The 27,323-nt window shown below is 35.7% G+C and overlaps 2 protein-coding genes across 14 annotated transcripts in view; one reads left to right on the top strand and one right to left on the bottom strand.

Annotated features, from left to right (window-relative positions):
- Positions 1-13,178, bottom strand: part of ARID4B (AT-rich interaction domain 4B) — a 177,875-nt gene extending 164,697 nt beyond the window's left edge. For 6 of the 11 annotated variants that reach the window (XM_031966933.1, XM_031966925.1, XM_031966930.1 and 3 more), the window contains exons 1-2: positions 12,923-12,965; positions 12,140-12,197 (exon numbers count right to left, since the gene is read on the bottom strand). In XM_031966933.1, the coding sequence (XP_031822793.1) occupies positions 12,140-12,145 (6 nt within the window). In that variant the 5' untranslated portion in view covers positions 12,146-12,197; positions 12,923-12,965. Of the gene's footprint in view, positions 1-12,139; positions 12,198-12,922; positions 12,966-13,092 lie in introns of those variants that run through there. The other 5 variants (XM_031966927.1, XM_031966924.1, XM_031966922.1 and 2 more) reach the window with 3 other exon arrangements.
- Positions 13,179-13,627: 449 nt separating this feature from the next.
- Positions 13,628-27,323, top strand: part of GGPS1 (geranylgeranyl diphosphate synthase 1) — a 42,122-nt gene continuing 28,426 nt past the window's right edge. The window contains exon 1 of one of the 3 annotated variants that reach the window (XM_003767801.4): positions 13,628-14,058. The gene's annotated coding sequence lies outside the window, so the exon portion shown is untranslated. The remainder of the gene's footprint in view (positions 14,059-27,323) is intronic. The other 2 variants (XM_012547944.3, XM_012547945.3) reach the window with 2 other exon arrangements.

The following is a 27,323-nucleotide window of genomic DNA, read 5'->3' on the forward strand; positions in this document are numbered from 1 at the left end:
TACTAACCACTTTGTTCAACACGGGATGCAAAGAAAGGCCAAATAAAACAAAACAGTCCCTACTCTCAAAGTCTAATGGGGAAGGCAACATGCAAAATATATACAAATAAAACATTCAGGATTGAAAATGATCAACAGAGGGAAGGCATTAATACCAAGGAGGAACAGGAAAGATTTTATGTGGGATTTTACCTGGGACTTCAGGGAAGCCAGGAAACAAAGGTGAGGAAGGAAAAGATTTACAGACATTAGGGATAGCCAGTGAAAATGCAGTCAGGACACGAAATGTCTTATGTAGAGCAAGGAGGCCGGTATCACTAAATCACAGACGATATGGAAGAGAAGAAACTGTAAGAAAACTACACAGGGAGAAGGGAGACATGTTTGGCTTTGAATGCCAGAGACCTTTATATGTGATTCTGAGGGTAAAGGGGAATCATTAGATTTTACTGAATGGGGAGTAATATGGTCAGACCTGCATTTTAGGAAGATCAATTTGATATCTGAATCAATGGAGGATGGACTGGATTAAGAGGTGGAGAGGGGAACCTAAGGGTGAATGTGAAAAGAGTCAAATCAGAAGACTACACTAGTCTAGACATGATATGATGAGGAACTGTACCAGAATATTGGCAGTATCAGGATAGAAGGGGACATTTATAATGGGAGGAAGAATCAATGTCTAACTGGACCAAGAAGGAGATGAGAAGGGGTTTAAAGAGAGTATAGAGTTGAAGATAATAAATAGGTTTTGAGTCTGAGTAACTGAGAGAATGAACAAGTGTCATAAGAAAGTCAAGAAGAGTAGAGCCTTAACGTGTACAAGAATAAATTCAGTTCTGGACATGTTAAGTTTAAGATATCTATGTTTAGATGTCTAGACATACAAAGATGTTTCTGAGTACAATAATGGAGATCAGGAGAGACACTTGGCTGGATAGATCTGTGAGCTGTCAGCATAAAATTCATGGGAACTGAAAAATCAACAAGAGAAATAATATGAAGGGAAAAGTAGTCCAGCTTTTGGTTTTACCAAATTAAAACTCACCACACTTTCAGGCTATATCTGATTAGAGAATTTTAAAGAAGGAGGGGACTTGAGAGATTTTATATCCCAATATCTATCAATATCAGAAACTGAAGCCCAGAGAAGTGAAGGGACTGAATTGAGGTCACACAGCTAACAAATAATAGTACTGAGACTCGAAGCAAGGTCTTATGAATCAAAGTTAAATATACTAAAAACTGTGGCTACATTATCAAGAATTCTATTTATTTTTTGACAAAGAGAATGTATGTGGATATGTTTTTTGAAAATTTTTATAATAAAGAGAAAAAAATGAAATAGTAATGTCAAATCCAAATAAGTAAAAAAGATGATATATTTAAAAGATTTATGACCTTAACATAGAAAGATGTTAAAGAAAGAAGGACTGAACATTAAGAATGTTTAGAACTAAAAAATAAATACATAAAGATTTAAGAGCTGAAAGGATTTTAAGAGAAGACTAAATAGCTCTCTGTCCTAGATGTCATTTACTTTTCTAAATAACAGGTCTGTATGATCTTGATCTCTGACATTATATGAATATGTGTAAAAGACATATCTCCACTTCTTTAATGCCTGATTCCAAGATTTCTTAATAATTCAAGACCATTAAATAATATTCTCTTCTAACCTTAAAATTTGCAAGCTAGGATTTTTCATTAAGGTAAAATGCTTTATGTAAACTATATAAGTAATATTTATTAGTTACTTTTATTATGTAATCATGTGGTTTCTTCTGATTTTTAAGAAATCAACTGAGAAAATGTTTACATAACATATGTGAATAATTTTTTTCCTTAAGCATTAAACTAGGCAGATAAAGTAAACATTAAATGTTAAAGATTAAGTATAATTTTTTAAATTTAAAAATATCTTTAAAATTCCATTCATTTTACAAAACTAACATTTGACCCCAACAAATACTGTGAATTATTAGAAGGTCACATTCACATAAAATACAATAGTAATTTGCCAGAGAGGCTAGTTTAGTTTAGTTTTACAAACAGAAATGAAAATCAGAATTCTAATCCTGGATTTACTGCCGGTTAAAGGTCTATGAGCAAAGTACTCAATCTCACTGGATATGTTTTGCATCCATAAGATTACAAAAATGTTGCCTATTCGACTTATAGGAATATTCTGTGATATAAAAGTTGTCAAGATCTTTAAAAATAAAATATCTAATTGTTGGTGGAATTGTGAATTGACCCAGGCATTCAAGAGAAAAATTTGTAACTATGCCCAATCAGCTATTAAACTGTGTATTATGCTGCTTTGATCCAGCAGTCTTTCTACTGTGTATGTTTCCCAAGGAAATCATAAAAAAGAACCCACATGTGCAAAAACATTTATAGTAGTCTTTTTTTGTAGTGGCAAGGAATTGGAAAATGAGTTAGATATCCATCAGTTAGTGAATAGCAGAATATGTTATGGTTTATGAATGTTATGGAATATTATTGTTCTATAAGAAATAGTGAGTAGGCTTCTTTTCTTGACTTACATGAACTGAGCTAAGTGAAATCAGAACCAAGAGAACATTATATAACAAGATTATGGACAATCAACTGTGATGGGACTTGGCTCTTTTCAACAATGAGGTGATTCAAGGCTATTCCAATAGTCTTTTATTGGAAGCTTTTATTAAAAAAAAAATAAATTTAGGGGTAGCTAGGTGATACAGTGGATAGAGCACCAGTCCTGAAGTCAGGAGCACCTGAGTTCAAATCTGGTCCCAGACATTAAACACTTCCTAGCTGTGTGATACTAGGCAAGTCACTTAATCCCAATTGCTTCAGGAAAAAAATTAATTTAATTTTTAAAAATTTCAAAATGCTGCCATAAAAGTGTCCTTCAAAATTCTGTCCTGAATTCTCTTCTCTTCTTCCTCTATCATATTTTACTTGTTGAGTTCAATTATTTTCTCTATGAAAATGACTCTCAAATCTAGATTCTTTATCAAATTCCAGCATTACATCATTAGCTACCTTTAAGACATCTTGAACTGCTTCAATATATCCGAAATGGAACTCATTCTCTTTCCCTAGAAGTCTTCCCCTCTTCTCAATTTCCCTATTATCATTGTGGATACCACCAATTCTCCTAGTCACACAAAATTACCGCCTCGGTGTAAACCCTTAAGTCTTCACTTTCTGTCACCCCCTGCTATCTACTCTATTCCCTAATCTTGCCATTTGTATCTTTTACATCTCTCATCTTATATTCCCCTCTTTTCACTCACCACGTCACCACTCTGGTACAGTTCTTCATCACCTCTCACCTGGATTATTGCAATAGCTTTCAACTGGTTTATCTTCCACAAGCATCTCTCCATTCCAATCTATCCACTCAATTGCCAAAGTGAATTTTCTAAACCACTGGTTTTACTCTGTTATAAACTCTATTTAAGAGCTATCAAACATACATCTCCAACTCTCTTAAATATGACCTGAACTAGATTCAAAGTTAATTGGTAAATATTTAACAAAAAAAACAAAATATAGATAATTTTAATATGTGGTTTTCTAAGTTAATACTTGGTCCACAGGGACCCTTAGGTACAGTATAGTGGCTTCCATTTCTATTTGAATTTGACATCACTGCCCTACTTAGTAAACTCCAGTAGTTCCCTATCATCTCCAAAGTCAAATATAAAGTTCTTTAGGTTGATGTTTAGAGCCAATTCTTTCCTACCTTTTTACCTCTCACAACCTGTCCATGTGATACTCTACATATATACTCTACAGTCCAGATGCACTGACCTAATTGTTCCCAACACATGAAACTTCACCTTTCAGCTTTGTCTCAATGACCAGAATGCTTTCTCTTGTCTCCCTCCTCCTTTAGCTTCCCTGGAATTTCTTCAACTTTCAGCTCAAATTCACATTTTCTCCAGAAATCCTTTCTTAAGTCTCTATATCTCACCCAGGGAAATGCAAATCTTTCATCTACTGGGTATATAGCTTTTATGTATCTACTTATTTATATGTTGTTCATATAATAAAAAATATGTGATCCTTGAGATCAGGGCTATTTGGGACCTTTTTTGTATCTCAAGTACTCAGTCCTTCTAGACCATGATAAGTATATCAATATATATTTACTGAAATGACCTACCCTGAAATAGATAATAACTAAAGAGTTAAATTTTTCTTTTTCATATGCATAATATCATGGGAAACTGTCAGAGGATGCCACTGATTGAGAGTTCTATTCCAAAATAAACCATTATAGTTTTGGCTACCCAAGGGGGCAGGGAGAATAATAACAGGGAGGAATGGAGGGATTAGGAGAGGAGGAGAGGGGAGAGAGAAAGAGAGACAGAGAAAGAGGGAGAGAGAGAGAGAAAGAAAGGGATTGAGCAGCAGGAAGAGTTAGGATTCCGCATAGAGATTGCTCAATCACCTTGTAAAATTATGACTACAATTTATTTCTTACTCCAATTTATAGTAATCCTATGACATATTAGGATCTCAAAATTTAGACCTAGGAGGATTCTTAAGAGGACAAAAGACCCTTCATTTTATAAGTTAAAAAACTGAGGCCTGGAAAAGTTAAATGATTTGCCCAAAGTCACATATAATAATGACAGATTCTAAGTCCTCTGATTCCAAATCCAGGCTTTTTCCCATCATACCATGCTCTCACAAATACATGTAGTAATGTATGAGAATGAGAAATTATAATATAAATCATGAAATAGTAAAAGCATCACAATTGGTATTCTCATTTATAATATCATGGCACTGATGAAGTGTCAAGCCTTGGTTTATGATTCTAGAATAACTTGTCCCTCCTTTTATAAATTAGAACTTTTAAAAATGATTGGTTAATTAACAATTGCTTTCAATAGAGCAGATCCTTTTTGGTTCAGGGGTGTTATTTTTTTCTTCCTTCTTGTTAGGTCTTATGGTTACATCTGTGTGGAAGACTTGTGGGTATATGAAAAATCCCTCCACAGATTCAGATTTCTTCTTTCTGTACTCATGAGTAACTTACTGTGTTAGAAAGGTACTTAGAACACCCAGTGATAAAGTAACTTATTCAAAGTCACAAAACTAGTATATATACCAAAGGTAAGATTTAAACCCAAATCTTTCATTGTCCAAAGCCAGGCTTTTGCCCACATGCCTCTCTCTCCCTCCTTTAGAATACCAAACAGAATACCAAATTGAGGGAAAACAAAAACAGGTACTATCCATATTTTAAAACATTAATCAAAACTCTCAATTCCTTTGTATTTTAAAGATTCAAAAACAATTTCCATCAACCATAAGATGATAATAGCACAGCCAGGACAACCTTGAGATACCACTATTAGCATATGCTAAGAAATATTTAAAAAGCAAGATTTTTCAACTATCCAAGCAAGACATAAGTTAAACTCTCATAATTTAACTTTGACAACAGCAGTTGCTGGTGTCTTCAAGCTAATCTGCTTTCTCCCACTCTCCTCTGCACTAGTCAAGTCTCTGCAGTTTGGCAGGGCCCCAAAAGTCACTTACCCCACCCCCACAAGCTCACTGTGCTAGCCCAGCTTCAGGTGACTCACTACCACATCAGAACATTGATATTGATCTCTTGAAGGAAGAAAATGTTTTTGCTTTATATAAGCTAGGCTAGAAACATATTAAATTAAGAAATTAATAAGAAAAAGAGGAAATAAGTTCAATGGTTCAAGTATCCCAAGAGCTAACTTTTAGACTTGGAAGGATTTACTTTACACAGTAAATACTGACATCCGGGAAACATTGCAGTAAACTAGATTAGAAATAGCAGGTACTGTAATCGTTAAAACTTCTTTGCATCAAGAAAATTTAGTTAAAAATAAAGTTTCAGAAAGTGCAAGAATGGTTTTAAGTGGAAATCAAAGTTTGTGTAAAATAGAAAATTATCACTGCTTTGCATTAAGAACTTTTTAACAAACTTCTAAATCCATCAAACACAATCACATATCCAAAATCTCTAAAAGTGCAGTAAGTCAAACCCACCAAAATTTAAAAGGAAAAAAATTTTTAAAACCTCAATATCATTCCAAAAACCTACTTTAATGTCTCAATTCATGTAGTTCCTTATCAAAGAGCCATTAGGTGGAGGGAAGGAAGAGGAGGAAGATAAGTTACTTAAAGGAGAGAAAATAGTACTTTAAATTGGTAAGCAAACTAGATTAAAGCAACTCAGTAAATTAAAAGGTTAAGTAAGACTTGTCAATACTGAACAATTCTTTTTCACTCTACCATTTATAAAGGACAAATTTTATTCAAATTTTTTCTTTAAAAAGCAAATACATGATTTTTAACTAAGTCTTAATTTACTAGTTCTTCAAACTATTATAAAGATAACACTGGGTTCTCCTCCCATGTCAGCAAGCTACACATGCAACAAAGTTTTTAATGTTATCAGGACCAGCAAGAATAAGCTCTGAGAGGATTAACACCAGAAGCTTGGCTGTCAGTTTAATTTCCTTGGTTCTAAAAATTTATGAGAATGTATCTAATTAAGGTATGGAGAGAATGTCATTTTATAATAAAGGGAAAATTCAGAGCCCTAAATCAAAGTTCTTTTAAAGCACTGAAAAATTTGTTCACTAAATGGCATTTGCTCACATGCTTACTAAGTCACAATCTTCATCTCTGACTGATAAAAGATTGTCATATAACTAAAATGATAAAAAACCAAATGTGATTTTTAATGAAAATTGATCATGATTCTACTTTTGAGGACATCTACACAATGTAAACATATTTCACTTTAAAAATATAGTATAACCCTGTGATATTATTTTTGTATACAATTTCAGACAGAAAAGGATTCAATCATGTCCCTGACAGCTATCGGGGAAAAAGCCTTTTAAACATGATTAGCCCAACACAACCACGAGTCTCATTCCCTATCATTATATACAGTATATGCTGTATCTTGAAATAAGCACTGAAGTTTAAAATCATGAGTATTGATACTTCTTCCCACAATACATAAATCATAACATATTCTAGAGAGTAATACAAGATAATATAAGTATTTCATCACCTAAAATGTCAGGATTATCAGCAAACTGGGTACTTGATCTCAAGAATAAGCCTAAACTAAAAATTTAGTACCATACCTATAGGTATCAGGAATTTCAAGATATAGATGGTAGTATCTGGATGGCATTCCAAAGTCTTAATTAGTTTTATTATTAATCACAGTTTTTTGTGCCTCATCTTATCAATTCAAAGAGTCAATTGTATAATAAGTGACACACATGGCTTCAAGGTTCACAAAATGTTTTACATTATGTTATCTTATTTTATTCTCACAAAGATCTATAGGTATAACTACCATTACTTTACAGATGAATAAAAGATAAAAGAGGTTAAAAACCTTGCTTGGTGTTTAAGTATGGAAGACATAATTCAAACTCAGATCTTGCACACACCATTTACATGAAGCCTTTCTTGAACTACTACATGCCAACAGCTGATAGTCTCCTCATTCCTTATAACAATAAAAATTACCTGGTACTTCTTTTGAACAGAATTCATATAACCTTACATATGTACATTTTGTTTTCCTTAATAGAATGAAAATGCCAGGAAGGTAGGAACTGTTTAATTTTTGTCTTTGAATCCGGTCTGAATCTAGGTACTTAATTCACTGATTGATTCATTGATTGATTAAATCCATTGCTTCTCTTTTGTAATAATTAAGTAATAATAAAAACATTAATCTTTATGATTATTTCATGAGGATCATGCTACAGCAGAGTGGCACATTGTAAGTGCTTATTATGCTTCTATTGACTGTCTAGAAAGAGTAGGCTTTGTAACCAGTTAGACCTGGATTTAGGTCCCACCTTTAACACATCCTGGCTGTGTGATCTAGGACATGTACTTTCACTTTTTAGTGCCCCTAAGGAATTCTCTAAAACTCATGTTGCAGAAAAGGGGTCCATCTGCATTGAGAAAAGGCGTTCTATTACTGAGAACTCACAGTTTCAGTTTTTTAAAAAATAACTATTTGTTTAACCATTCATTAGAAAAATGGAGTGAATTTGATGATTATTTCCCTTCTGCCATCTTCTTGATTCTAGAATTGACATTTCAATTTTGTTTACAATTCATGTATCAGAGAAACAAGATACTTCTGTAGAACACTGCACTTTTAGGAGCTCCCTGACAATGAGATCAATCTATTCCTTCAGGATAAGAACTAAATTCTTCCTTTTAAAATAAACTAACATACCATTACAATGATCTACTTTATTTAAAAATAGATTAATGTAGTGTTTAGAGATAAGATAAATATGTCATAATGTTCTTCATAACAGAAAAACACACCATCAGATATTCAACATTTTCCTTTCATATGTATATACACATTTTAAAATTAGATATTAGTGAGAAAAATGATTTGCACATTTTAGATAATATATTTAAATCTCATCTTAAAAAAATAAGCTCAATAATTTACAATCATTTCAATATTAGATGCAAAAAATGACTAAATGAAAGAATTTTACATTATACCTTACCAACTATGACAATGATAATAAACTGGATCATGAATTTATAAATATCACACAACAATCCTAACTTTTGGGGTTTTTGGTAGCCAAAAAGGTAGTATTAGTGAAAAACAAAACTTTGGAGTTCATTTCATGGAATTTGTCAAGTATCAAAATGTACCATTACTTGCCACTTAAAGTTCTTGCTAAGTTTTCCAGAAGTTACCATAGCACTATTCCTGAAATCACTTAAAATCATATGTTTGTATTTTGCTCCAACATATTTTACAAAGTAAGAGTTTACCTACTATCAATACTTCTCAAAAGTTAAATGTTAATGCCAATTTCAAAACCACAGCTCTGAGCATGAGACTACCAAGTGAGCCAACTTGGAACAAAGCATTCTGCAAAAGGTGATATACCATTTAGGGTCTAGAACTGTTCAACTCTAAACGTTCCACATACTAAAACTAATGGGAAGCCAGGGAATGTAAGGACACTAGTCTCTAGATGAACGATCACACAGTTACAAAAGTCCCAACCTCAAACAAAGACAGGGGAAGAGTATAAACATCATAAAAGCTGATAATTATAAAATGCCTTACAATTTTATAAATTGTCTTATCTACATTAAGTTGTTTGACACTTAGATTAAAGCTGAGATACTGTTATTTCCATTTTATAAATGGGGAAAATTTAAGCACATAGAAAATTATTTGCTCAAGATCATTCATAAAAGAGCTAGGATTCAAAGCCAGGTTTTCCAATTCCAGATCCTATACTTTTTACTAAAACATAATTGCTTCAATAAATTTTAACATCTTTCAGTACCCATCTTTCAATTACATCAGGTAAAAACTATCAAGATCTTCAAGGCTATAAGGCTAAAGTGCAAAAATGCATTTCTTCATTATGGACAACTCACTTCTACTAGAAGGACTCACCCAAGAGTTAGCAATTCATTGAGAGAAAAGAAAATCCAATTAATTGTATAATTACCTATTCCTTAAAAAGACATCTACCACATCATACACTTGCTTTATTTTGGACCCAAATTTTATAAGGAAACAACTAACAATGGCTCATATAGGGGCTAATAAGATAGTGAATTAACAAAGGCTTCCTGTTTGTTTTCATTCCTCCAAATCACATTTGAATTCTAATTTATTTATAAGAACCTCTTATCAGAATATGGAAGAGGGCCACATTAAGTCAATTGTTTTTTCTATAAATTATATTAAAAGGGTAGTAAGAAAGGAGTTTAAAAGTGATTAAAATACAGTTATGAGCTAATCTGTGGATTTCAATAATACACAATTTTCCTAGTCTTAGAAATTCAGACAACAAAAAATCAAACATGGGAATCAGAAAAATATAAATTTAATATAACATTTATACTATTTATTAAAATGCAAAATACTTTTGTATTATAGGTATCTGATTTCATTTCCCATAATCACACAGTCAAGTTAACATCACAAGATGGAGTATATCAGCTTATAAAAGGACTTCATTTGTTTAAATACTTCACAGTATTACAATGGGAAAATGTTTTGCTGATAGCATGTAAAACATGCATGTGTGTGTATGTGTTTATTCCAATTTTCTAAGACATTTCAAAACAAAAAGAACCAAGAATTATATATTTATAAGTGCTGCCTACAAATCTGCGGATTAGCAACGATTACATTTTTTTTCCTCTACCTTATTATAGACAAGTTATATAGTAACTGTTAGAAAGTACAAATTTATTTGGTTTCTAATGTCTCAAATGCTATTAATCATAGAAATCAGGGGCACAGATGAAAAAATTATGCGAAGATTTTGACATTGGCTTAAATCACAAGTGAAATAATAGCTAAAATCTTAACTTGCCACATTAAAAATTAGGTTGTACATAAAAAGTTAAAGTTTATATTTGAAAAAAGTACAATATTATTGGCCATGATTCTTCTTAAACGAAGGGCTATATTTTGATACCAGAAACAGCAACAAATGTAAAATTAGTGCATTTTAAATTATTAAACATTTTAACATTGGTATTGGTTAGGCAAAAACAATTTCATTTTAAAAGCAACTATAAACATCCAAGTATAATTTATTTTGTTCTAGCACTTATATGGAACTGTTTAAAAGCCTACCTTTATTTTTTTTAAGAGTGACAGTTAAACAGGAAATATTAAAATAAAGTTGCTTGTCAAAAAATTTCTTAATTATCTATTACTATTGCTCCATTCTTTAACTTAATGTATTTTTCAGTCCAACATTTCCCCAAGAAATTTATGACCATTGTGGAAGAATTGTGATTTTCTTAATATATTCACTTTTACTGGTCTCACAACACATGCCCCAGTGTCATTATTATAATCATGCACCTCTTCTTGTATATTTCCAGATAATACAGATACATTTAGTTTTATATACTCTTTATCTTAAATTATATTTATTTATTGTGTATATACATGAAATGAGAGGAAGAATGAAAACCTTTTCATACATATACACACAGCACAAACCCAAGAAACTAGCAAAAAACTGGATATACTACAAAGTTCTCAGAATTTTAAAAGGTCACAGCTTTTACTTCCTTCCATAACCTCAGAAATACAACCCTTACTTCCAATACAGCATTTTTAAAAATTGTTTTGATTTTGAACCGAATGAACTGCCTCTTAAAGTAGCTAGCATTTAAATTTTAACCTACTACAATTTGTAGCATCATTACTATAACCAATTATGAACACACCCACCCTTTTCAAGCATAGCTGAATTTTTACAGAAAAGAAAAATGTCTCCTAAGGCTTGGTACCACCAGTTGAATCTAAATGATTCAAAATTCTAATTCTTTTTTTCTCTAGTATGTATTAAGTACACATGTCAATATTCAACACATATCTACTAAGCTGAAAAGGTAAAGAAAGTAACAGAGACATCTATGGCTATCTTATCTTCAAACAAATAAGCAAATCCAAAAGGATAAAAAACATCCTGTATTTTATGGACTGTGCTTTTATTCATCATATACAAAACCCTGTGTCCCTAGAAATAAAATACAAGTCACACAGCAGTTTTCAAATCAAATTCTCACTTCATACAGTTCAAAGAATAGTTTTTTTTTTTGGGGGGGGGGCAATTATCTGTTTAAAAACCCAAATTTAAGATAAAATTTTGTTTTAGCTCTAATAACTGATAGAACAATGACAATGTTTAGTTTATAGTGAGGTAGCATTACTTGATGTGCTTTCACACTTCTCAAAAGTGTTTTCTCTCAATGCCAAAAAAGACTGTTCTTATGTAGCTCACTGGGAAGAAATGCTCCAAAAAAGATGGCTCATCCTAAGATTAAGTGAGGCTCTGCTACCGTATCCCCCAGAAAAGGAGACTCCAACTCCAGTCCCCAGGCCCAGCCTACAATGCACCAGCTCTGACCCCCATCCCCTTCCCGAGCTCTAGAGGACTCGGGCACCGAGCCCACGAGCACACACCTCTCTCCATGCACCCCGAAAGATCCCTGACTACCCCTCAAAGCCCCCCGAACGTCCGGTTTCCCCCTCACCCCACCCCACCCCCTGCACCGAGAGTTCTTGGATAAAATCTTTTTTTACCTTCATGGTGGCGATTCAGCGGCCGCGATCCTCTCGCAGACACAGAATTCACCTGCACCTGAGGTGGAAACAAAAGACACCGAATCACCACCCCAGGAACCCCATTCTCCGTAGGCGGGGGGCGAAGAAATGGCTTCAAACCTCCTCCCGCCCCAAGCCTCTCTCGCTCCGCCGCCTCCCGGAAGGATGGTCCCCCCGAGCAGGGGCTCTCGCCCTCGGCAGGGCAGGCTCTCCCTCCGGTACCCCCCACCGCCCCCGGGCCGGGCCGCTTCCCCATTGTCGGACCCGGCAGAGTTTCCCAGTCTCCGGCAATGACGCCATTTCTGTCAGAGGAGAAAGTCACAACAAACCCCGGAGTCCGGCCCCGGATCCTTCCCCGCCCCGAGCTCGAGCTCGCTGGCTCTCCTCCTCCTCCCGGCTAGCCTGCACCACAGCGGGGCCGTCAGGCCGGCGCCCCCAGAAGCGGGTTGCCCAGCCGGAGTCTGGCAGCGCGAGCGCCCACTGCGGGGTCCCTTTCCCGGAGGGGGGGGGGGGGACTCCGAGGCCCGTCGCCCCTTCCTTCTCCCCGCTTCGCCGAGACACGACGAGTCTCCGAGTCGGCGATAGCGAGGGCCGGCCAGGCAGGGCCCAGCGCTAGGGAGCTAGCCGCGGGGGTGGCGATCCCTCTACTCCCGACTGGGGAGGGAGGGCGGAGTGTGTGTGGGGGGAATACGGAGACACACGACCGCCCCGAACCGTGTCCCCTCCGGCCGCCGCATTCCCCAGCCAAGAAAATGTCCCTACCTGGCTGGGCACAGAGGCTGAAGCCCGTCACGTCCCGAGCCCCCTTCCCCTTCTCCACCCCGAAGCCTGCGACCGGGAGCGGGCCTGGGGGGCGAAATGGGGGAAGGGGAGGCCACGGGTCCGGCGGCGGCCGCGGCTCCTCCTCCTCCTCCCGCGGCGGCGGCTGGTACCTTTGTTTGGCGGCCGCTCTGGCTCCCTCGCTGGGGGGGAGGGAGCGAAGAACGAAGGAAAATCCCTCCCGGACGCTGAGTCCGGGCCCCAAATCGGGCCCCCCTCCAGAGAAAGACTGCGATGGACCTTCTGCGGCTCCCTCCCGGCACTGGTCCAGACAGTGGCCGTGACGGCGGCAGCGGCTCAGGGTCTCCACTCCGATCCGGTGTCTGAGCTGCTCACTCCGGACTCGACTGACGGGCAAACATCACTCCCCCTCCCTCCCCCGATCCCCCTTCCCCTCCCCTTGTTCCCTCCCCTCGTTTTCCCTCCCGCCCCTATCTACCCTCCTTCCTGAGACTGCCCGTTAGGAGGCCTGCGATTGGCTGGTGATCTTTAGAACCCGCCTCCACCCTTTCGTTATTGGTCCCCGGGATACAAACACCGACGCCATTTTTCACCAGTTCTATGGAAACAGAAAGTTACGCCGCAAAGCTTCCTGGGAGTTGTAGTCCAACATCGGAGGCCAAGCCCCAGCCTCCGACGGCCAAAGACTGCAAAACCCCTAATGCTCCGCGTCGGCGTGCAGGGAATAGGTGTGGAGTGGAGGACGGAGGAGGCCCAGAGCTGGTTATCACTTGGGAGGCGGCAGCGACGCCTGCGCAGTGCGACGGGGATGGCGCATTTTCTCGCACCGAGTAATGCGGCGTCGCTGGCGGCTGAAAAGGGCGGAGAGTGCCGAAGTGAAGCAGTGGGAGGGATTCGTGTTGGCGGCGGGAGGAGCCTCAATGTGAACTATAAAGGAGGAAGTTGAGGCACGGTAGTGCTGCTTCGAGACCGGCGGTGTGAAACTCTGTTATCCTCGTTCTACCCGGAGCAGAGGTAGAAGCGGTGGGGGAACCCGAATGGTGAGAGAGCAGAGGGGGCGGGGAGAGGAAAGAAAGAAGGACAAGGACCCGGATGTTGAAACGGGTTAATGTGTTTGTGTGAGTATATGTGTGTGGTTTTTTTTTCTTTGAGGGCTGGGGGAAAGGGATGCTGGAGTGTGAGCCCCGTATGAAGAGGGAGCCTAAACGGGTGATCCCGGAGGAGGAGAGAGGAATTGCCTTTGATACAATAATCCTTCAATTTGGACTAAAAATCCGGTTCTTCCTCGCTCAAAAACACTGCGTGTGCCTTCTGTCAATTTCCTGAGGACTTCCTGGAGCATTTTTTTTTAAGAGACAGATTTAGAGTCAGAGGATCCGTGTTTGCATTTAGGCTATAGGCTGTTTTGGTCATCTTTTAAAAGGAGGGCCCTGAACCGGTTCAGGATTCTTCATCTGATTTGTTCCCTTGACTCCTTTAGCAGTCTGTCGAAGCCCGTGGATCCTTCCACAGAATAATTTTTAATTCATAATACTTAGAATTATTGAAATGCACTTTTTTTTTTAAGTTTACAAACTTCCTCAACCTTTTCTTTTTTTTTTTTAATTTATTTAATAGCCTTTTATTTAGGTTATATGTATGGGTAACTTTACAGCATTAACAATTGCCAAACCTCTTGTTCCAATTTTCCCCCTCTTACCCCCCAACCCCTCCCCCAGATGGCAGGATGACCAGTAGATTCAACCTTTTCTCATATCTCTTTCTTCCCTCCCCCTCAACTCGCCCCCCCCCTTGTAATAAATTAACCATTAGACTAGAAATTTCTTCTATAGCTGTAAAATTTCCTCAGACTCATAAGCCCAAGGTTATGGGGTTGCGTTTGGAATGCTGAAAAAGTGTTCTGCTTCACAAGTACCTCATAGGAAACACCACTCTCTTAACAAAATTGTTTATTTTTAACTTTTTTTGTTGGTTTTTTTTTTTTGCAACTTGATGCTGCAGATGCTTGATAAATCATTTGCTTTGCTCTTCGTTATTGTGTTTTTTAACGACAAGTTTAAGGCAGATTTTTCCCTTGAAAGAATGAGGAATGATGTAGTTAGGCTTTTTCCAGGGAGACATTTGTGGTTTTATTTTCACCTGGACTACTGGATGTTATGTACCACAAGTGGACCTTAATATCTAAATTTAAAAGTTGAAGATATCTGCCTATTGAGATCAATTAAGATTTTATAGAATAATCTGGTTAGAATATATTCCACAGTTGGAAGGACCCCATCATACTTAATAATTGTCTCTTAATGAGCAAGTTACTTAACCACTCTAAAGCTCAGTATTTATTTCCTCAGAAAATAGGAATAATAAGACCTGTAGTAGATACCTATCTCACAGGGTTGTCAGGGATCAATTAAGAAACTGTATGTATTATGTTGGGAAGGAATTGGGAAGGGAAAGGGGAACAAATATTGTGTACCTTTCCATCAAGAAATAGCGCCCCAAATACTGAGCAAAAAAAAAAAAAAAGAAAGAAAGAAAGAAAACCACTTTCTAAATCTGTGTATATATGTGTCTGTGTATTAGTCAAGGACAAAAGGACTACTATTATTTCTCCACTATTGTTCCTCTGCCTTCCTAGAAAAGACATAGTGATAAACATCCTGCTAGACAGAGAAGGTAGAATCATAGAATGTTAAGACTAGAAATCATCTCTTTCAAACCCTTTATTTCTACAGTTAAGGAAAATCTATAGAGGTAAATGCCTTGTTCAAAGTCATAGCTAGTTATTAGTATTGATTTGCTTTTATTAAAGCCTACCATGGGCCCAATCTTGTGCTAGATGCCATGAAACAAATGAGTGGATCTGATATTCTAATTTACAAAACAAAAAACAACCCAAGACAACTGTAGGACTACTTTATGACTGATCTTTATGAAGGTAATTTTATTTGCCATCTTTTAAAAAAAATGTATTTAAATGATATTGTAACCATGAGCAAGCTTCAGTTTAGAATGTAATGTACCATTTCATTACAAATTGCAAATTATGAAATTTATCTTTATTATTTCCAAAGCTACTTATTAGATTTCAGTTATTTCTTGTGTAATGTATACAGAAGATTGATTAAGGTAAAGATAAAAAAAATCATATAACATATTTCCTGTTCTGCCATTAAATATGGGAGTAATTTAGAGGTATTTACTCTGTAATCTTGTCACGGTAGGTGAAAGATTGCTTTATGTAGGTAAGCAAATGTGTTATACGAGATGCTGTGCCTATGCAATATAGAGTTTTGATCATAATAGGATTAATCGTTATGTAGAAAGTAGTATATTGTAGCTATATGGCTTAGAATTTGTTGCCTTGTTGCCTCATTGGCTAATTGGGTCTGCTGCAGCAGGAGCTAATTAATACACAATCACAGTAACTTGATCCATTGTTTTTCTTTACTTGTATATATAAGGATGCGTACTTTATTTTGGAATTCTTTATCATTTGTCATCAAAAAACCTACTGGAACAGATTGTCATATATGCCCATAAAGCAAAACAATAACATACATCATATGAATCTGCATATTTATTTATTTTTGCAAACGATTATATGTAGACTATTAGTAGTAAAGACCTGAAAAACTTTTGTCTTTTTCTTAAACTTCAGATAATTATGGAATATAAGATTGTTTTCTTTTGTGTGTAACCCCCTCAAGCAATCTTGATTCTCAAAGCCCATTACATTATTGATTTAATACCCTGGTATTGAGGGGTGAAGGGGAGGAAATCAAGAATTATAATTACTGGTTTTTTTCCTATCCAAAAACCCATAGAGAATGAGATCACAGCCTGAGATGACTATGCTGTCTGCTCCATGAAGGTCATTAGAATTAATAGGAAGATTGAGGAAGAACAATACTGTAAGAGGGCTGAAAAGCAATCTTTAAAAAAAAACAAGAAAACTAAAAGAAGTTATCAGAGATTCAAAATCCAGGATTGTTAACTGTTTATCAGGCAACTTCTATACAACTCATTTGAGAATAAGAAAGAAAATGAAACTTTAAACATACCAAATAATTTCATAAAAGGCTTTGTACCCATTGTTAATGTAATTTAATTATAGTATGTTTACTCCTAATTACTCTGAAGTCAGTGGACCTAGATTTAAATCTTATCCCTAATGTTTCCTCCTTGATTCTGGGCAACTCACTTAACCTCCTGATCCCCAGTCTCCTCATCTATAAAGTGAAAAGTTTAGACTAGATTGTCTCTGGAGTGCTTTCCAGCTTTACTTCTATGATTTTTATACATAAAATTAAAAGATTGATCACATCTTGCCACATTTTGGCTAGACTGCATAAGGCATTTGACAAAATTTGAATAGCAGATCAATCAGCTTAGTCAGCCCTGCAGGGATTGCTTGAATTTCAAAAATAATTGGGCCATAATTTAATCAGTGTCTTTAGGACAAATAAGAGTAAAAAAGAACATAAAAATATTCTTGGTGTTGTCCTTAAACCAGCCATATAATTAATTCTTCCTACATTAAGAGAGAAAATACAAAAGAAGAAATAAGAACAAAAGGATCTTCCTCAGCTCATCCATAGTGTTTGATGCTTGTTAGTGCTTCCCTTTTGTTTATGATCGTGTTCTGTTAGCGTAGTTATCATTCTAGGATGGCATCCAAAAGAAAAATATTAACAGTAATTATAATTTACATTTATATAGCTCTTTAAGGTTCACAAAGTATTTTTGGGGTTTTAATTCATTTGAGCTTCACAAGAACCCTATGAGTTAGTTTCCTCACTTGTAAAATGTTTATCTAAAACTGGGGAAGATGAAGTGACATGGCCACACAACTAGTAAGTATCTGAAAATTATTCCCAAGTATGGTGTCGTATCTATGCCACCTCTTATTCTGTACCCCCTGTCTCTATTTTTTTGTTAGCTAGTTGCTTGGCAGTCCTCGCCGTGCAGCACGTCAGTGATTTTGACTGTGAGTACCTTTAGAGCCGTCTATCTGATATTGCCTACTGAAGCCATTCCCTTTGCTTGAGAGTATAAATGTGATAGGGTTCAGAGATGCTATAAGAGTTTGATGAGATTCTTCCGGATAAACAAGAGAAAGAATTTTATGATAGTATGGAAGGTTTACATTTGGTTCAATGACTGTAACTGCAATGACTGTTGATTAATGTTAACAGCAACCTGGAGGAGAACCTGCAGTGGTATTTTCAGGATTCAACGATCCTCAGCTTTTTTTTTTTTTTTTTTTTTTTTAAACACTGTCATTATAGATTCTTTTGAATGAAGGAAGAGGAGGAGAGATCCTTAAGTATCTTCATTTTCTTGTTTTTAAAAAAGTAGGTTTACTATGTTACTCTGTGCTTAAAATTATGTAGGAAGAAGTAAGATTCAGGTTCATGGCCAATTTGTAAACTGAAAGGAAATGACCACCTAATGAGATTAGACAAAGTCCAGTATAAACATCAGCAGAGTTCCTGAAGCAGGTTGCAGAGACTGGATGAGATTGAAAATATGTTTCTTTCATGCTTTTCCATACTTGTTTATTAAATTTGAAGTAGATAAAAAGTTAGGATAAATAGTGAATATTTTTGGATAATGCTCATTCTCCCAAAATGTCAACAAGCTATAATAATTGGATTGATGTAGAAAGGTAAACTTCTTGTAGATCCTTAGAACTTTTAAAGTAGTTACTTCAACAGTCCAGACACTCCCTGGGTATATCCTTACTGTATTTCCTATGCTGCAGCCATAATCCTCACTTTTTCCTTCATACCACTCCAATCAAAACCTTGGCTTCATCCCGGGTGATGATCTTTCTTTATCTTACCTGAAATCAGGCTTCCATCTCACTTCCAACCAGACTTATTTCCAAATCATTTTCACACCATATCACCCAAATTATACTGTTTCCTTGCCTTTTTTAAAAATTTATTAACATTTATTTTACTTTTTGTTACATTTTGAGTTCCAAGTTCTCTCATTCCTTCCTTTCCTCAAGAGAAGGCCAACGCTTGATATACATACATAAAACCATATTATACATATTTCCATATTTCACTTCTTTCTCTGAAGCTGGATAGCATTTTCCTTTGTAAATCCTTCCTACTTGATTTGACTGTTCATATTACGCAGAATATCTTAATCATTCATGGTTACTCTTTTAATATTGCTATAAATGTATATAGTGTTCTTTTGGTTCTGCTTGTTTCATTTTGCATTATTTCATGATCTCTAATGAACTTTCATGAAAGTTCCCTATCATGCAAGTCTTTCCATGTTTTTCTAAAATCAACCTGCTTATCATTTCTTATAGCACAATAGTATTCCAATACAATCACACACCACAATTTATGCAGCTATTCCACAATTGATGGACATCTAAGTTCTTTCAGGGCAGAATGTACCATTGTACCTTCTTTTTTTGTGTTTGTCCCCAGGGCAGGAAACAGTCTTCGAGGTAAGAATGATTTTTATATTTTTTTTAATAAAGTTTTATTTTTCTTGGCTCGAGCTATACTTTGCCAATACCTGGAACAATAAAGGAAGAGCTGGAAGCCCTGGGTTGAAGCCCTACCTCTAGATATATACCTGCTTATGACCCAGGCAAATCATTAAAGTCTCAATTCTGGGCAACTCAATGTAATTGCAAATTGCAGAGAAAGGCTCAACCTAAGTAGTGGGAGTTCCCTATATAAGTGAAATTATAGATCCCATAGTTCAATAAATGGTTTTCATGAGTTGCTGGAAACAGCAATTTCTCATAATGAAGAACTGTATGATGAGCCCCTCTCTTAAGTTAACTAGTTTGTTTGGTCATCAGACAAAAGACATAACAGCCTATTCCTGAGCCAGCATTTAAAGTCTTTGCAACTTGCACAAATCCTACACGCAGGACCTACTATTATATATTGGCATAGCCTTGAAGAATCAGGATCATTGCCATGTCACAATGAAGTACCAGGGTAGGACTGAAGAAAATAAAGATGAATAGGGATAAATACAAGCTTCTGTATTTTGGTTCAGAAAATTACCTCTATAAGTTTAAGTTAGAGAAAGCAAGAATTCTTGTTACCCTAGCTATTTTAATGAACTGCAAACTAAACATGAAGCTACATGTCTTAATGCAATAAAAATAGTGACCACCCTCCCTCCCCCACCAAAAATATTATTAAAGGAAGAAAACAAGTATTTATTAAGCACTAATTATATATCAGACATTGTTAAGCCCTTTATAGATAGTGTTTCCTTTGAGCTTTATAACTATCTGGTAGGTAGTTGCTGTTATCATCTGATTTTACAGTTGAGGAAACTGAGATAGACAGAAATCCTTGCCCAGGATCCCCTGACTAAAATGTATCTGGGCTTAGATTTGAACTCAGGTTTTCCTGACCTCAGACCCAGTGCTCAATCCATAATGTCATCCTCTCTCAATTTTTTTAAGTCACAAAAAATGTAAGACCAAGTAGAGAAGAAGAAAAGTAACTTGCAATATAATTCCTGAGCTAAAGAACAAAGTAAGAATAATACTTATTAAAAAGATAATCTCATGATGAATATCTTCCAGCTTCAATATTCACATGCTTCATTCTTCCTCATTTCTTCCCCAAAGTCATTACCTTCATCTAAGATGAGAGGGTGAACTACTTTAGAAGTCAATAGAGAGGAAGAGATGGAAAGAAGGGAATGATTCATGGGTGAGTTCTTGAAAGAATGCATGGATAGAATATACTCCTAATCTGTGAGTAGTACACAAAAGACAAAGAGTCAGGATATTGTCACTTCAATCTTAGTCTTAGAATAGTTTTCCCTAATAGCTATGAGCCAAATGACTGGCTTTTCACAGAGGATTTTCACTATGAGGAGCCAATATTAATGCAAGTTTGTGAGTTTGAAGGAAGCAAAAAAAAATGGAGGGGTGGAAAATAGGTTATAGCCTGGCTGACCTGAATAGAAGACTTAGGCTCTACCAATCACCATCTCTTTGTTTTAAGTTGCGGCAAAGAAAAATAAGCTGCATCAGGAGGCAGGCAATAAGTTGTCCACCATTGAAACTGCTAATTAGGAGACTTTATGAACATTGATGAGAGATATTGGTTTTTCTGGGGAACTGATTTGCCTAGATGATAATCTGAAACCCTTTTCATCTCATAAATTGTGTCAGCAATGTGACATAATTTCAAAAAGTTGCTAATATTAACCTATAGTTTTGTGCCTGGTCACTGAATGATTGTTCTCCATGGTGATCCAACCAGATTATTATAAATTCCATGTTTTTAGGTGGGATATTGATGAGCTAGAACTCATCCTTATAAATCAGCAAATAGTCAAACAGTGAGCATTTATTAATGCTATCTTCCAGACATCTTAGTCAATAGGAATACAGTATTAAAAATGAAATCTTCTATCACTAAAGAGCTTTGTAATCTATAAGAGGGAAATGTTAGGAAGAGAGGAGAGGAAACGCATCCTGAAGGGAGATCGGTAACCATAGAAAAGACCAGAAAAATCCCCATGTAGAAGATGGCACTGGAGCTAAGCCTCGAAGTAAACCAAGGATTCTAAAGAGGTGAAAGAAGGGAATTAAATCTTTGGGGGTTGATGAAATAACCCTTTGAACTAGTATATAGAGAAAAGAAAAGAGAATCTAAGGCAAAACCTTAGCATAGATCTGCAAGGAGTATCATTTATGTGTAATAAGTCAGCAAAAGAGACTGAGAAGGAGCAGTGAGACAGAATAACAATCAACAGAGTATTCCGGAAGAGAATGTGGTCAACTGCATTAAGTGCTGTAAGAAACCTGAGAAGAATAAGGATTAAGACAAGCCATTAGATTTGACAATTAACAAGTCACAAGTAATTTAGGAGTTTACAATTTCAGTTGAATAATGAGGTTAGATACCACATTGTAAAGACTCTTTTCCCCCCTCAAACTTAAAAATGCTAAACACCATATAAAATTAGCATTTTTACATGCAGAATAGAACAGGATTGAACATGAGGAAGTAAAGTCATATAAAGTTTGCTTTTTCTTTTACAAATATAATAAATTCAATATTTTACTTGTATTCCTGTGCTTGACTTCAGTTAAATTTTGGCCTTTCTTCTATTCTCTTTTGTTCGTTTGAGAAAAAAGATTCACTGACCCTCTTTTCTTTCTTTTCTTTTTTCTTTTTTTAACAATTCTTTTCCTACCACACTTCTTACTCCCAACTCCTCCAGTACCTCTCATTGGGGAAAAAAGAAAAATCTCTTGGAACATGCAAGATTCCAACAATGTCTTATTGTGATTTTAAGCTAAAAGCTTTAAGATACATGAAAATATAGCAGCTTTTCATGGTAGCAAAGAATTGAATATAATTCAATAAATATTTACAACTTATTGAAATAAAATTTCTAAATGTCTATTGGGAGCTAGATAAACATTTTTAACATGAATGAAATATAATCTTATTGTACTGTAAGAAACAATGAACTTAATGAATTCAGAGAATCATGGAAAGCCTTACATGAATTTTTGTCCAGTGAAGTAAGCAAAGGCAGGAAAATAATATACACAAATGACTACAACAACATAAAATTAACAACAAAAAATGAAAATTGAGTGTTGTAAAATTATGAAGAACAAGTTTAGCCCCAAAGTAGAGATCTGAAACAAAACCTAACAAAACTCCTTTGCAGAGGTTGGCGTTCACCAGAGTGGAACATAGCATATGATGCCAGATTTTTCAATGTACTGATTGCTTTTGCAGAATTTTTTTCCCTCTTTTTTCACTTTAAAAAAAATTCTTCATTAATAAGAATGTTTCTCTGGGAGGGGAAGGGGAAGCATATAGTGGGAAATCTGTGTAACAGGAAAAGAAAATATCTATTTTTTAATGTATTGTCAAACAATAAATTCTCACATTGGCCATGTCCAAAAATGTATGTCTCATTCTCCATTTTGTGTCAATCAGTCTTTCAAGAGGAAAGTAGCATGCTTCATCATCAGTTTGATAGAATTATTGTTGGTCATTGCATGGATCATAGTTTTTAAATCTTTCAAAATTGTTTTTCTTTATAGTGTTTTTATTATTGTATATATTGCCTTAGTTCTTATCCATTTCACTCTGCATTCATACAAATCTTCCCCAGTTTCTCTAAAACTGTACCTTTTTGTCATATATGTTATAATTTATTCAATTATTTCCCTATTTCATGTTTCTTTTTCTTTGATATAACAAATAGAGCTGCTTTTCAGTAGAGTATATGCTTCCCAGACATCTCAACTCCACTCAGACCATTATCTCCTTGTTCTTAGTATTTTCATTAAGGAACCAGGGATTCTTAACACTTTTTGTTTGTTTCATGGACCCCTTTGGTAGTATGGGTAAATGTTTTCCACAATATTTTTAAGTGAATAAAATAAAATATATGGCATTCCAAAGAAGACCAATTATATTAAAAAAATTTTTAATGGATCCCAAAAAATCTGTGGACCCAAGATTAAGAAACACTGCTTTAAACTCTAAACCTATTAGAATTAGTATTAGTAGCTATTCCACTTAATGGACTAGATTAAGAGTGTAGTGTTGCTTACTGAATTGCTTTGTCCATCCATTTTGTCAGACTTTGCCTTTGTAAGAAAGGAGGGCTTGGGCCTGGGAGGGAGGAAGGAAGGTATTAGAACATGAATGTGATACCAGAAAAAAAGGCAACAAAACTTTTTTTTTTTTTTTAAGTAAATTTACTATAACCAGTTTCACAGTTTTGACTCCATTGGATAAAGGACCCTAATAGGCGAGACAAAGTTGTTATGCCACAGCTTGAGTCCTAAGCCAGCCATCTTGAAAATGTTTGCCTTTATAAATAAAATAGAATCTGCTGATACAATATAGATCAAGGCTAACAATAACAGCAGTACTTTGTAATTGATTTGCTTTTTTTTTTTCCAAAATGTTTTCGTGATTTGGATCTGAAATGGACCTTGAAAGAAGTCATCTATTCCCATCCCTCTCATATTACAGACGAGGAAATTGAGGTCTTAATAGACTGACCTCCTTATGGTTATATACAGCTGGTAAATGACAAATCCAAGGACTTGCATATATTTTGACTCCTTTTGCTGTCCTACATAGCATTGCCACCTTTTATCTAGCTAGCAGCAATCTCTAGCTCCTCATTTACTAGTATTAAATTTAAAACTTTTCATTTTCCAACACTTACTTGGAAGAGTATGCTTCTTATGCTAGCTCAGACCTTTTGCATTAAGGAGAGACACAGAATTGAGGTGGTAATGATTGATTTGACAGTAGATGACATGTCAGGTTATAATAGGAAGAAATCTAGGAAATCAGATCTAGGCCCTGATCAGACTTCTAGATGTAAATATTGGTATAATCAGAATTGAAATTGGGGGTTTTGAATTAGTTGAACTTTTGACAGCAAGTGGGCAGAATGGCTCTAGTAGGTATAGAGAAGGAAACCTCCAAAAGAAGTATCTTCTTGAGCTTGGGTAGACTGTTTACTGTCAGTCATCTCCTAGCTCCAAGTCTCTGTATACTTACCAAAAAACCATTTGTTTTTCATTCCATTTCCATATATGTTTCTTTGTTGAGGAAAGAAAGAACTAATCAAGTAGCATCAGTAAGTTTGGCCATTATGAGTTTTTTTGTGTATAACACACAAGCAATTTAGTGTCATAAGATAGGGCTTCATAAGCTAGAATACCTATGTCATTCAGTTTCTCCATCTCTCAGTTTTGGTATTCTCCTCAAATATTTACTTTGATTCACTGCAAGTATCCAGTCCATTGACAAACCTTGTCATTTCTATTTTCACAATATCTCTTGTATATGTCCCCTTTTCTCCATTCACCCAGTCATCATCCCAGTTCAGGCATCTGATACCTCTCTTTAAAGTAATGTTGTGGCCTCCTAATTATCTCCTTGCCTCTCTTCATCTCACCTACTAAAGTGATTTTCCTCAAAGGTAGGAATTTTTACCTCTATTCCCCTCTGCTTATAAACTCAAGTGGCTCTCTAGAATCACAGAATCACATAAAGCCTCTGCTTGGCATTTAAGCTACTTTACACCCTGACCAATTTCTACTCTTCTAGTCTTCTCATGTTTTATTGTTGTTTCTTACATGTGACACTCCATTTCCTATCTCTGGGCCTTGGCTCTGACTAATGCACTCTCATCAGATTTTCTCTCAGAGCTTTTCTCTCTTAAGGACACCTTCTAATCTCTATGTATCGTGTATGTAGCTGGTCTTAATTTTCACGTCAACTCCTTTAGAGTAGGTAAGCTCCTGGAAAGTAGGGGCTGTTTTTTTGTTTTGTTTTGTTTTTGTTTTTTTACAATTTTTGCCTTTCTTTAGCAGAATGCTTGCTACATAAATTTTTTGATCAATTCATTATCTCTGAATAAGCTGACAGTCAGAATTACAAAAGAGAACCTTAGAGACCAAATAGAGAATTAAGAAAAAAACTTGAGGTCTTTTCTCCTGGAACCATCCTATCCCTTACTATGATAGTGTTCATTCAGAGTTCATGATTTATCATTAGTAAGACCAAAATGGAAGCTTTAAACCTGTTTTTCCTTGACATTTTCCCTGAACCTCATTAAATGTTTACAGACTAGGCTGAAATAGGCAGTTCATTCTCATTCACTCATGTAATGAATTGTCTTCTAAGAAGATAAATATGATAATTGACACTTATTAACATGACTAGAGTATGACAGGAACAAGACTTTACCACATTCAAAAAGAAAATATTAAATGTGACAAGGTAACATTGTATATGAGTGAACATTAACTCATTTGTGTAAAAAGCTACAAACCTAGGGGTGTATATTTAAAGATATAATATTTGAATGAAGATCAAAGAAATGAAAATGGAAGTGATGTCAGAGTGAAAATACACTATAAACAGCCAAGGCATCTGGAGGGCAACTCAAGGCTTTTGAAAAAGCTATATATAGTCATGCTGGAGGACTTCCCCTATTTTTCTTTTTTAAAAAAAACCAAATCATCTCCTCTGTCTGACATTTGGAGTCTTCACAATCTGGTCCCAGCTTACTTTTCCAGGCTTATTTTATATTACTTTCCTCAGTGTATTCTGCATTTAAACCATATTGGACTAATTCCGGAATATGCTGTTTCCCACATGTAGCATTCCTTCTTCCATCTTCATGATTTTGCTCATTCTATCCCATTCCCTGGAATTCACTCTCTTATTCTGTCTACTCCCTTAGAATTTCTGGCTACTTTCAAATTTCAGCTTAAGTGCCACCCTCTCTACAAGAGATCTTTCCTGATCTCCACTTCCTCTAAATTATAGTTTGTGTTGTACGTGTGTATATATATAATTATTGATATAAATGTACAGAGGCTATATACGTTTGTATATTTTATTTTCTCCCAATAGAATTTTCTTGAAATTAGGGATTGTTTAGTTTTTTCTCTATATTTACCCCTAGTTCCAAAGCACTTTTCATTTCACATATTAAGCATTTAATTAAGAGCTAATGGCTATATTACCTAATTCCATCTGTCACTTCAGCTCCTGAACTCTAAACCCATATTGTCAACTACTAGATGTCCCAAATTCACCATGTCTGAAATGGGATTGATAGCCTCTCCTTCACTCAACTGGTCCCTCATTCCAAATTTCCTAATCTCTGTTTGAGATCCTCCTAGGACCCCAGATTTGATACCTCAGTGTCATCTCTTACTTTTATTTTTTTCCTCATCCTCATTTATTGGCCAAGTCCTTTCCATTCTACCTCGTTATTATTACTCTTCTCTTCTTGTATATGGCCACCATCTTCATTTTGGCTTTGTTTCTCATCTATATTGACTTAATCGTCTCCTTGTTTCTAGTCTCTTCTGTATATATACAGTTCATCCTCTCTTATGTGGTACCAATGAGATATTTCACTTGCCCAGGATTATAGAAATAGTCTGCCTGTCCTTTAAGGATTGTCTGTCCATTAGGACATGAGGTCTTTCAACACTGCATAAACATACAAAAGAAAAATCACCTCCATTTTTTCATGTATTATAACAAAAAACTAGATTTATTAGAAGGAATTTTTACAAATTGAGAAAATATGCCAAATATTTGGGAACTATTCTACTGAGAATCACTAAGAAATCTATGAAAAGACATTAAAATGATTGTGATAAAAATAAAGAAAAAAAATGAAATTTTTTTAGTTTGCTAGACTGAGCCAACAGAGCACAAATATCTGTATTTCGCCAATTTATGAATATGTCTTTTAAAAATATTTTATTGATGTCTTTCTTGGCATCACAGTCATTTCAGCCCTCTTCTCTTCCATATTGAACTGTCTTTTATAAGAAAGAAAACAATTAAAAACA

This window comes from Sarcophilus harrisii, chromosome 4 (genome assembly GCF_902635505.1).
Source record: "Sarcophilus harrisii chromosome 4, mSarHar1.11, whole genome shotgun sequence".
In the NCBI taxonomy this organism is placed as follows: domain Eukaryota; kingdom Metazoa; phylum Chordata; class Mammalia; order Dasyuromorphia; family Dasyuridae; genus Sarcophilus; species Sarcophilus harrisii.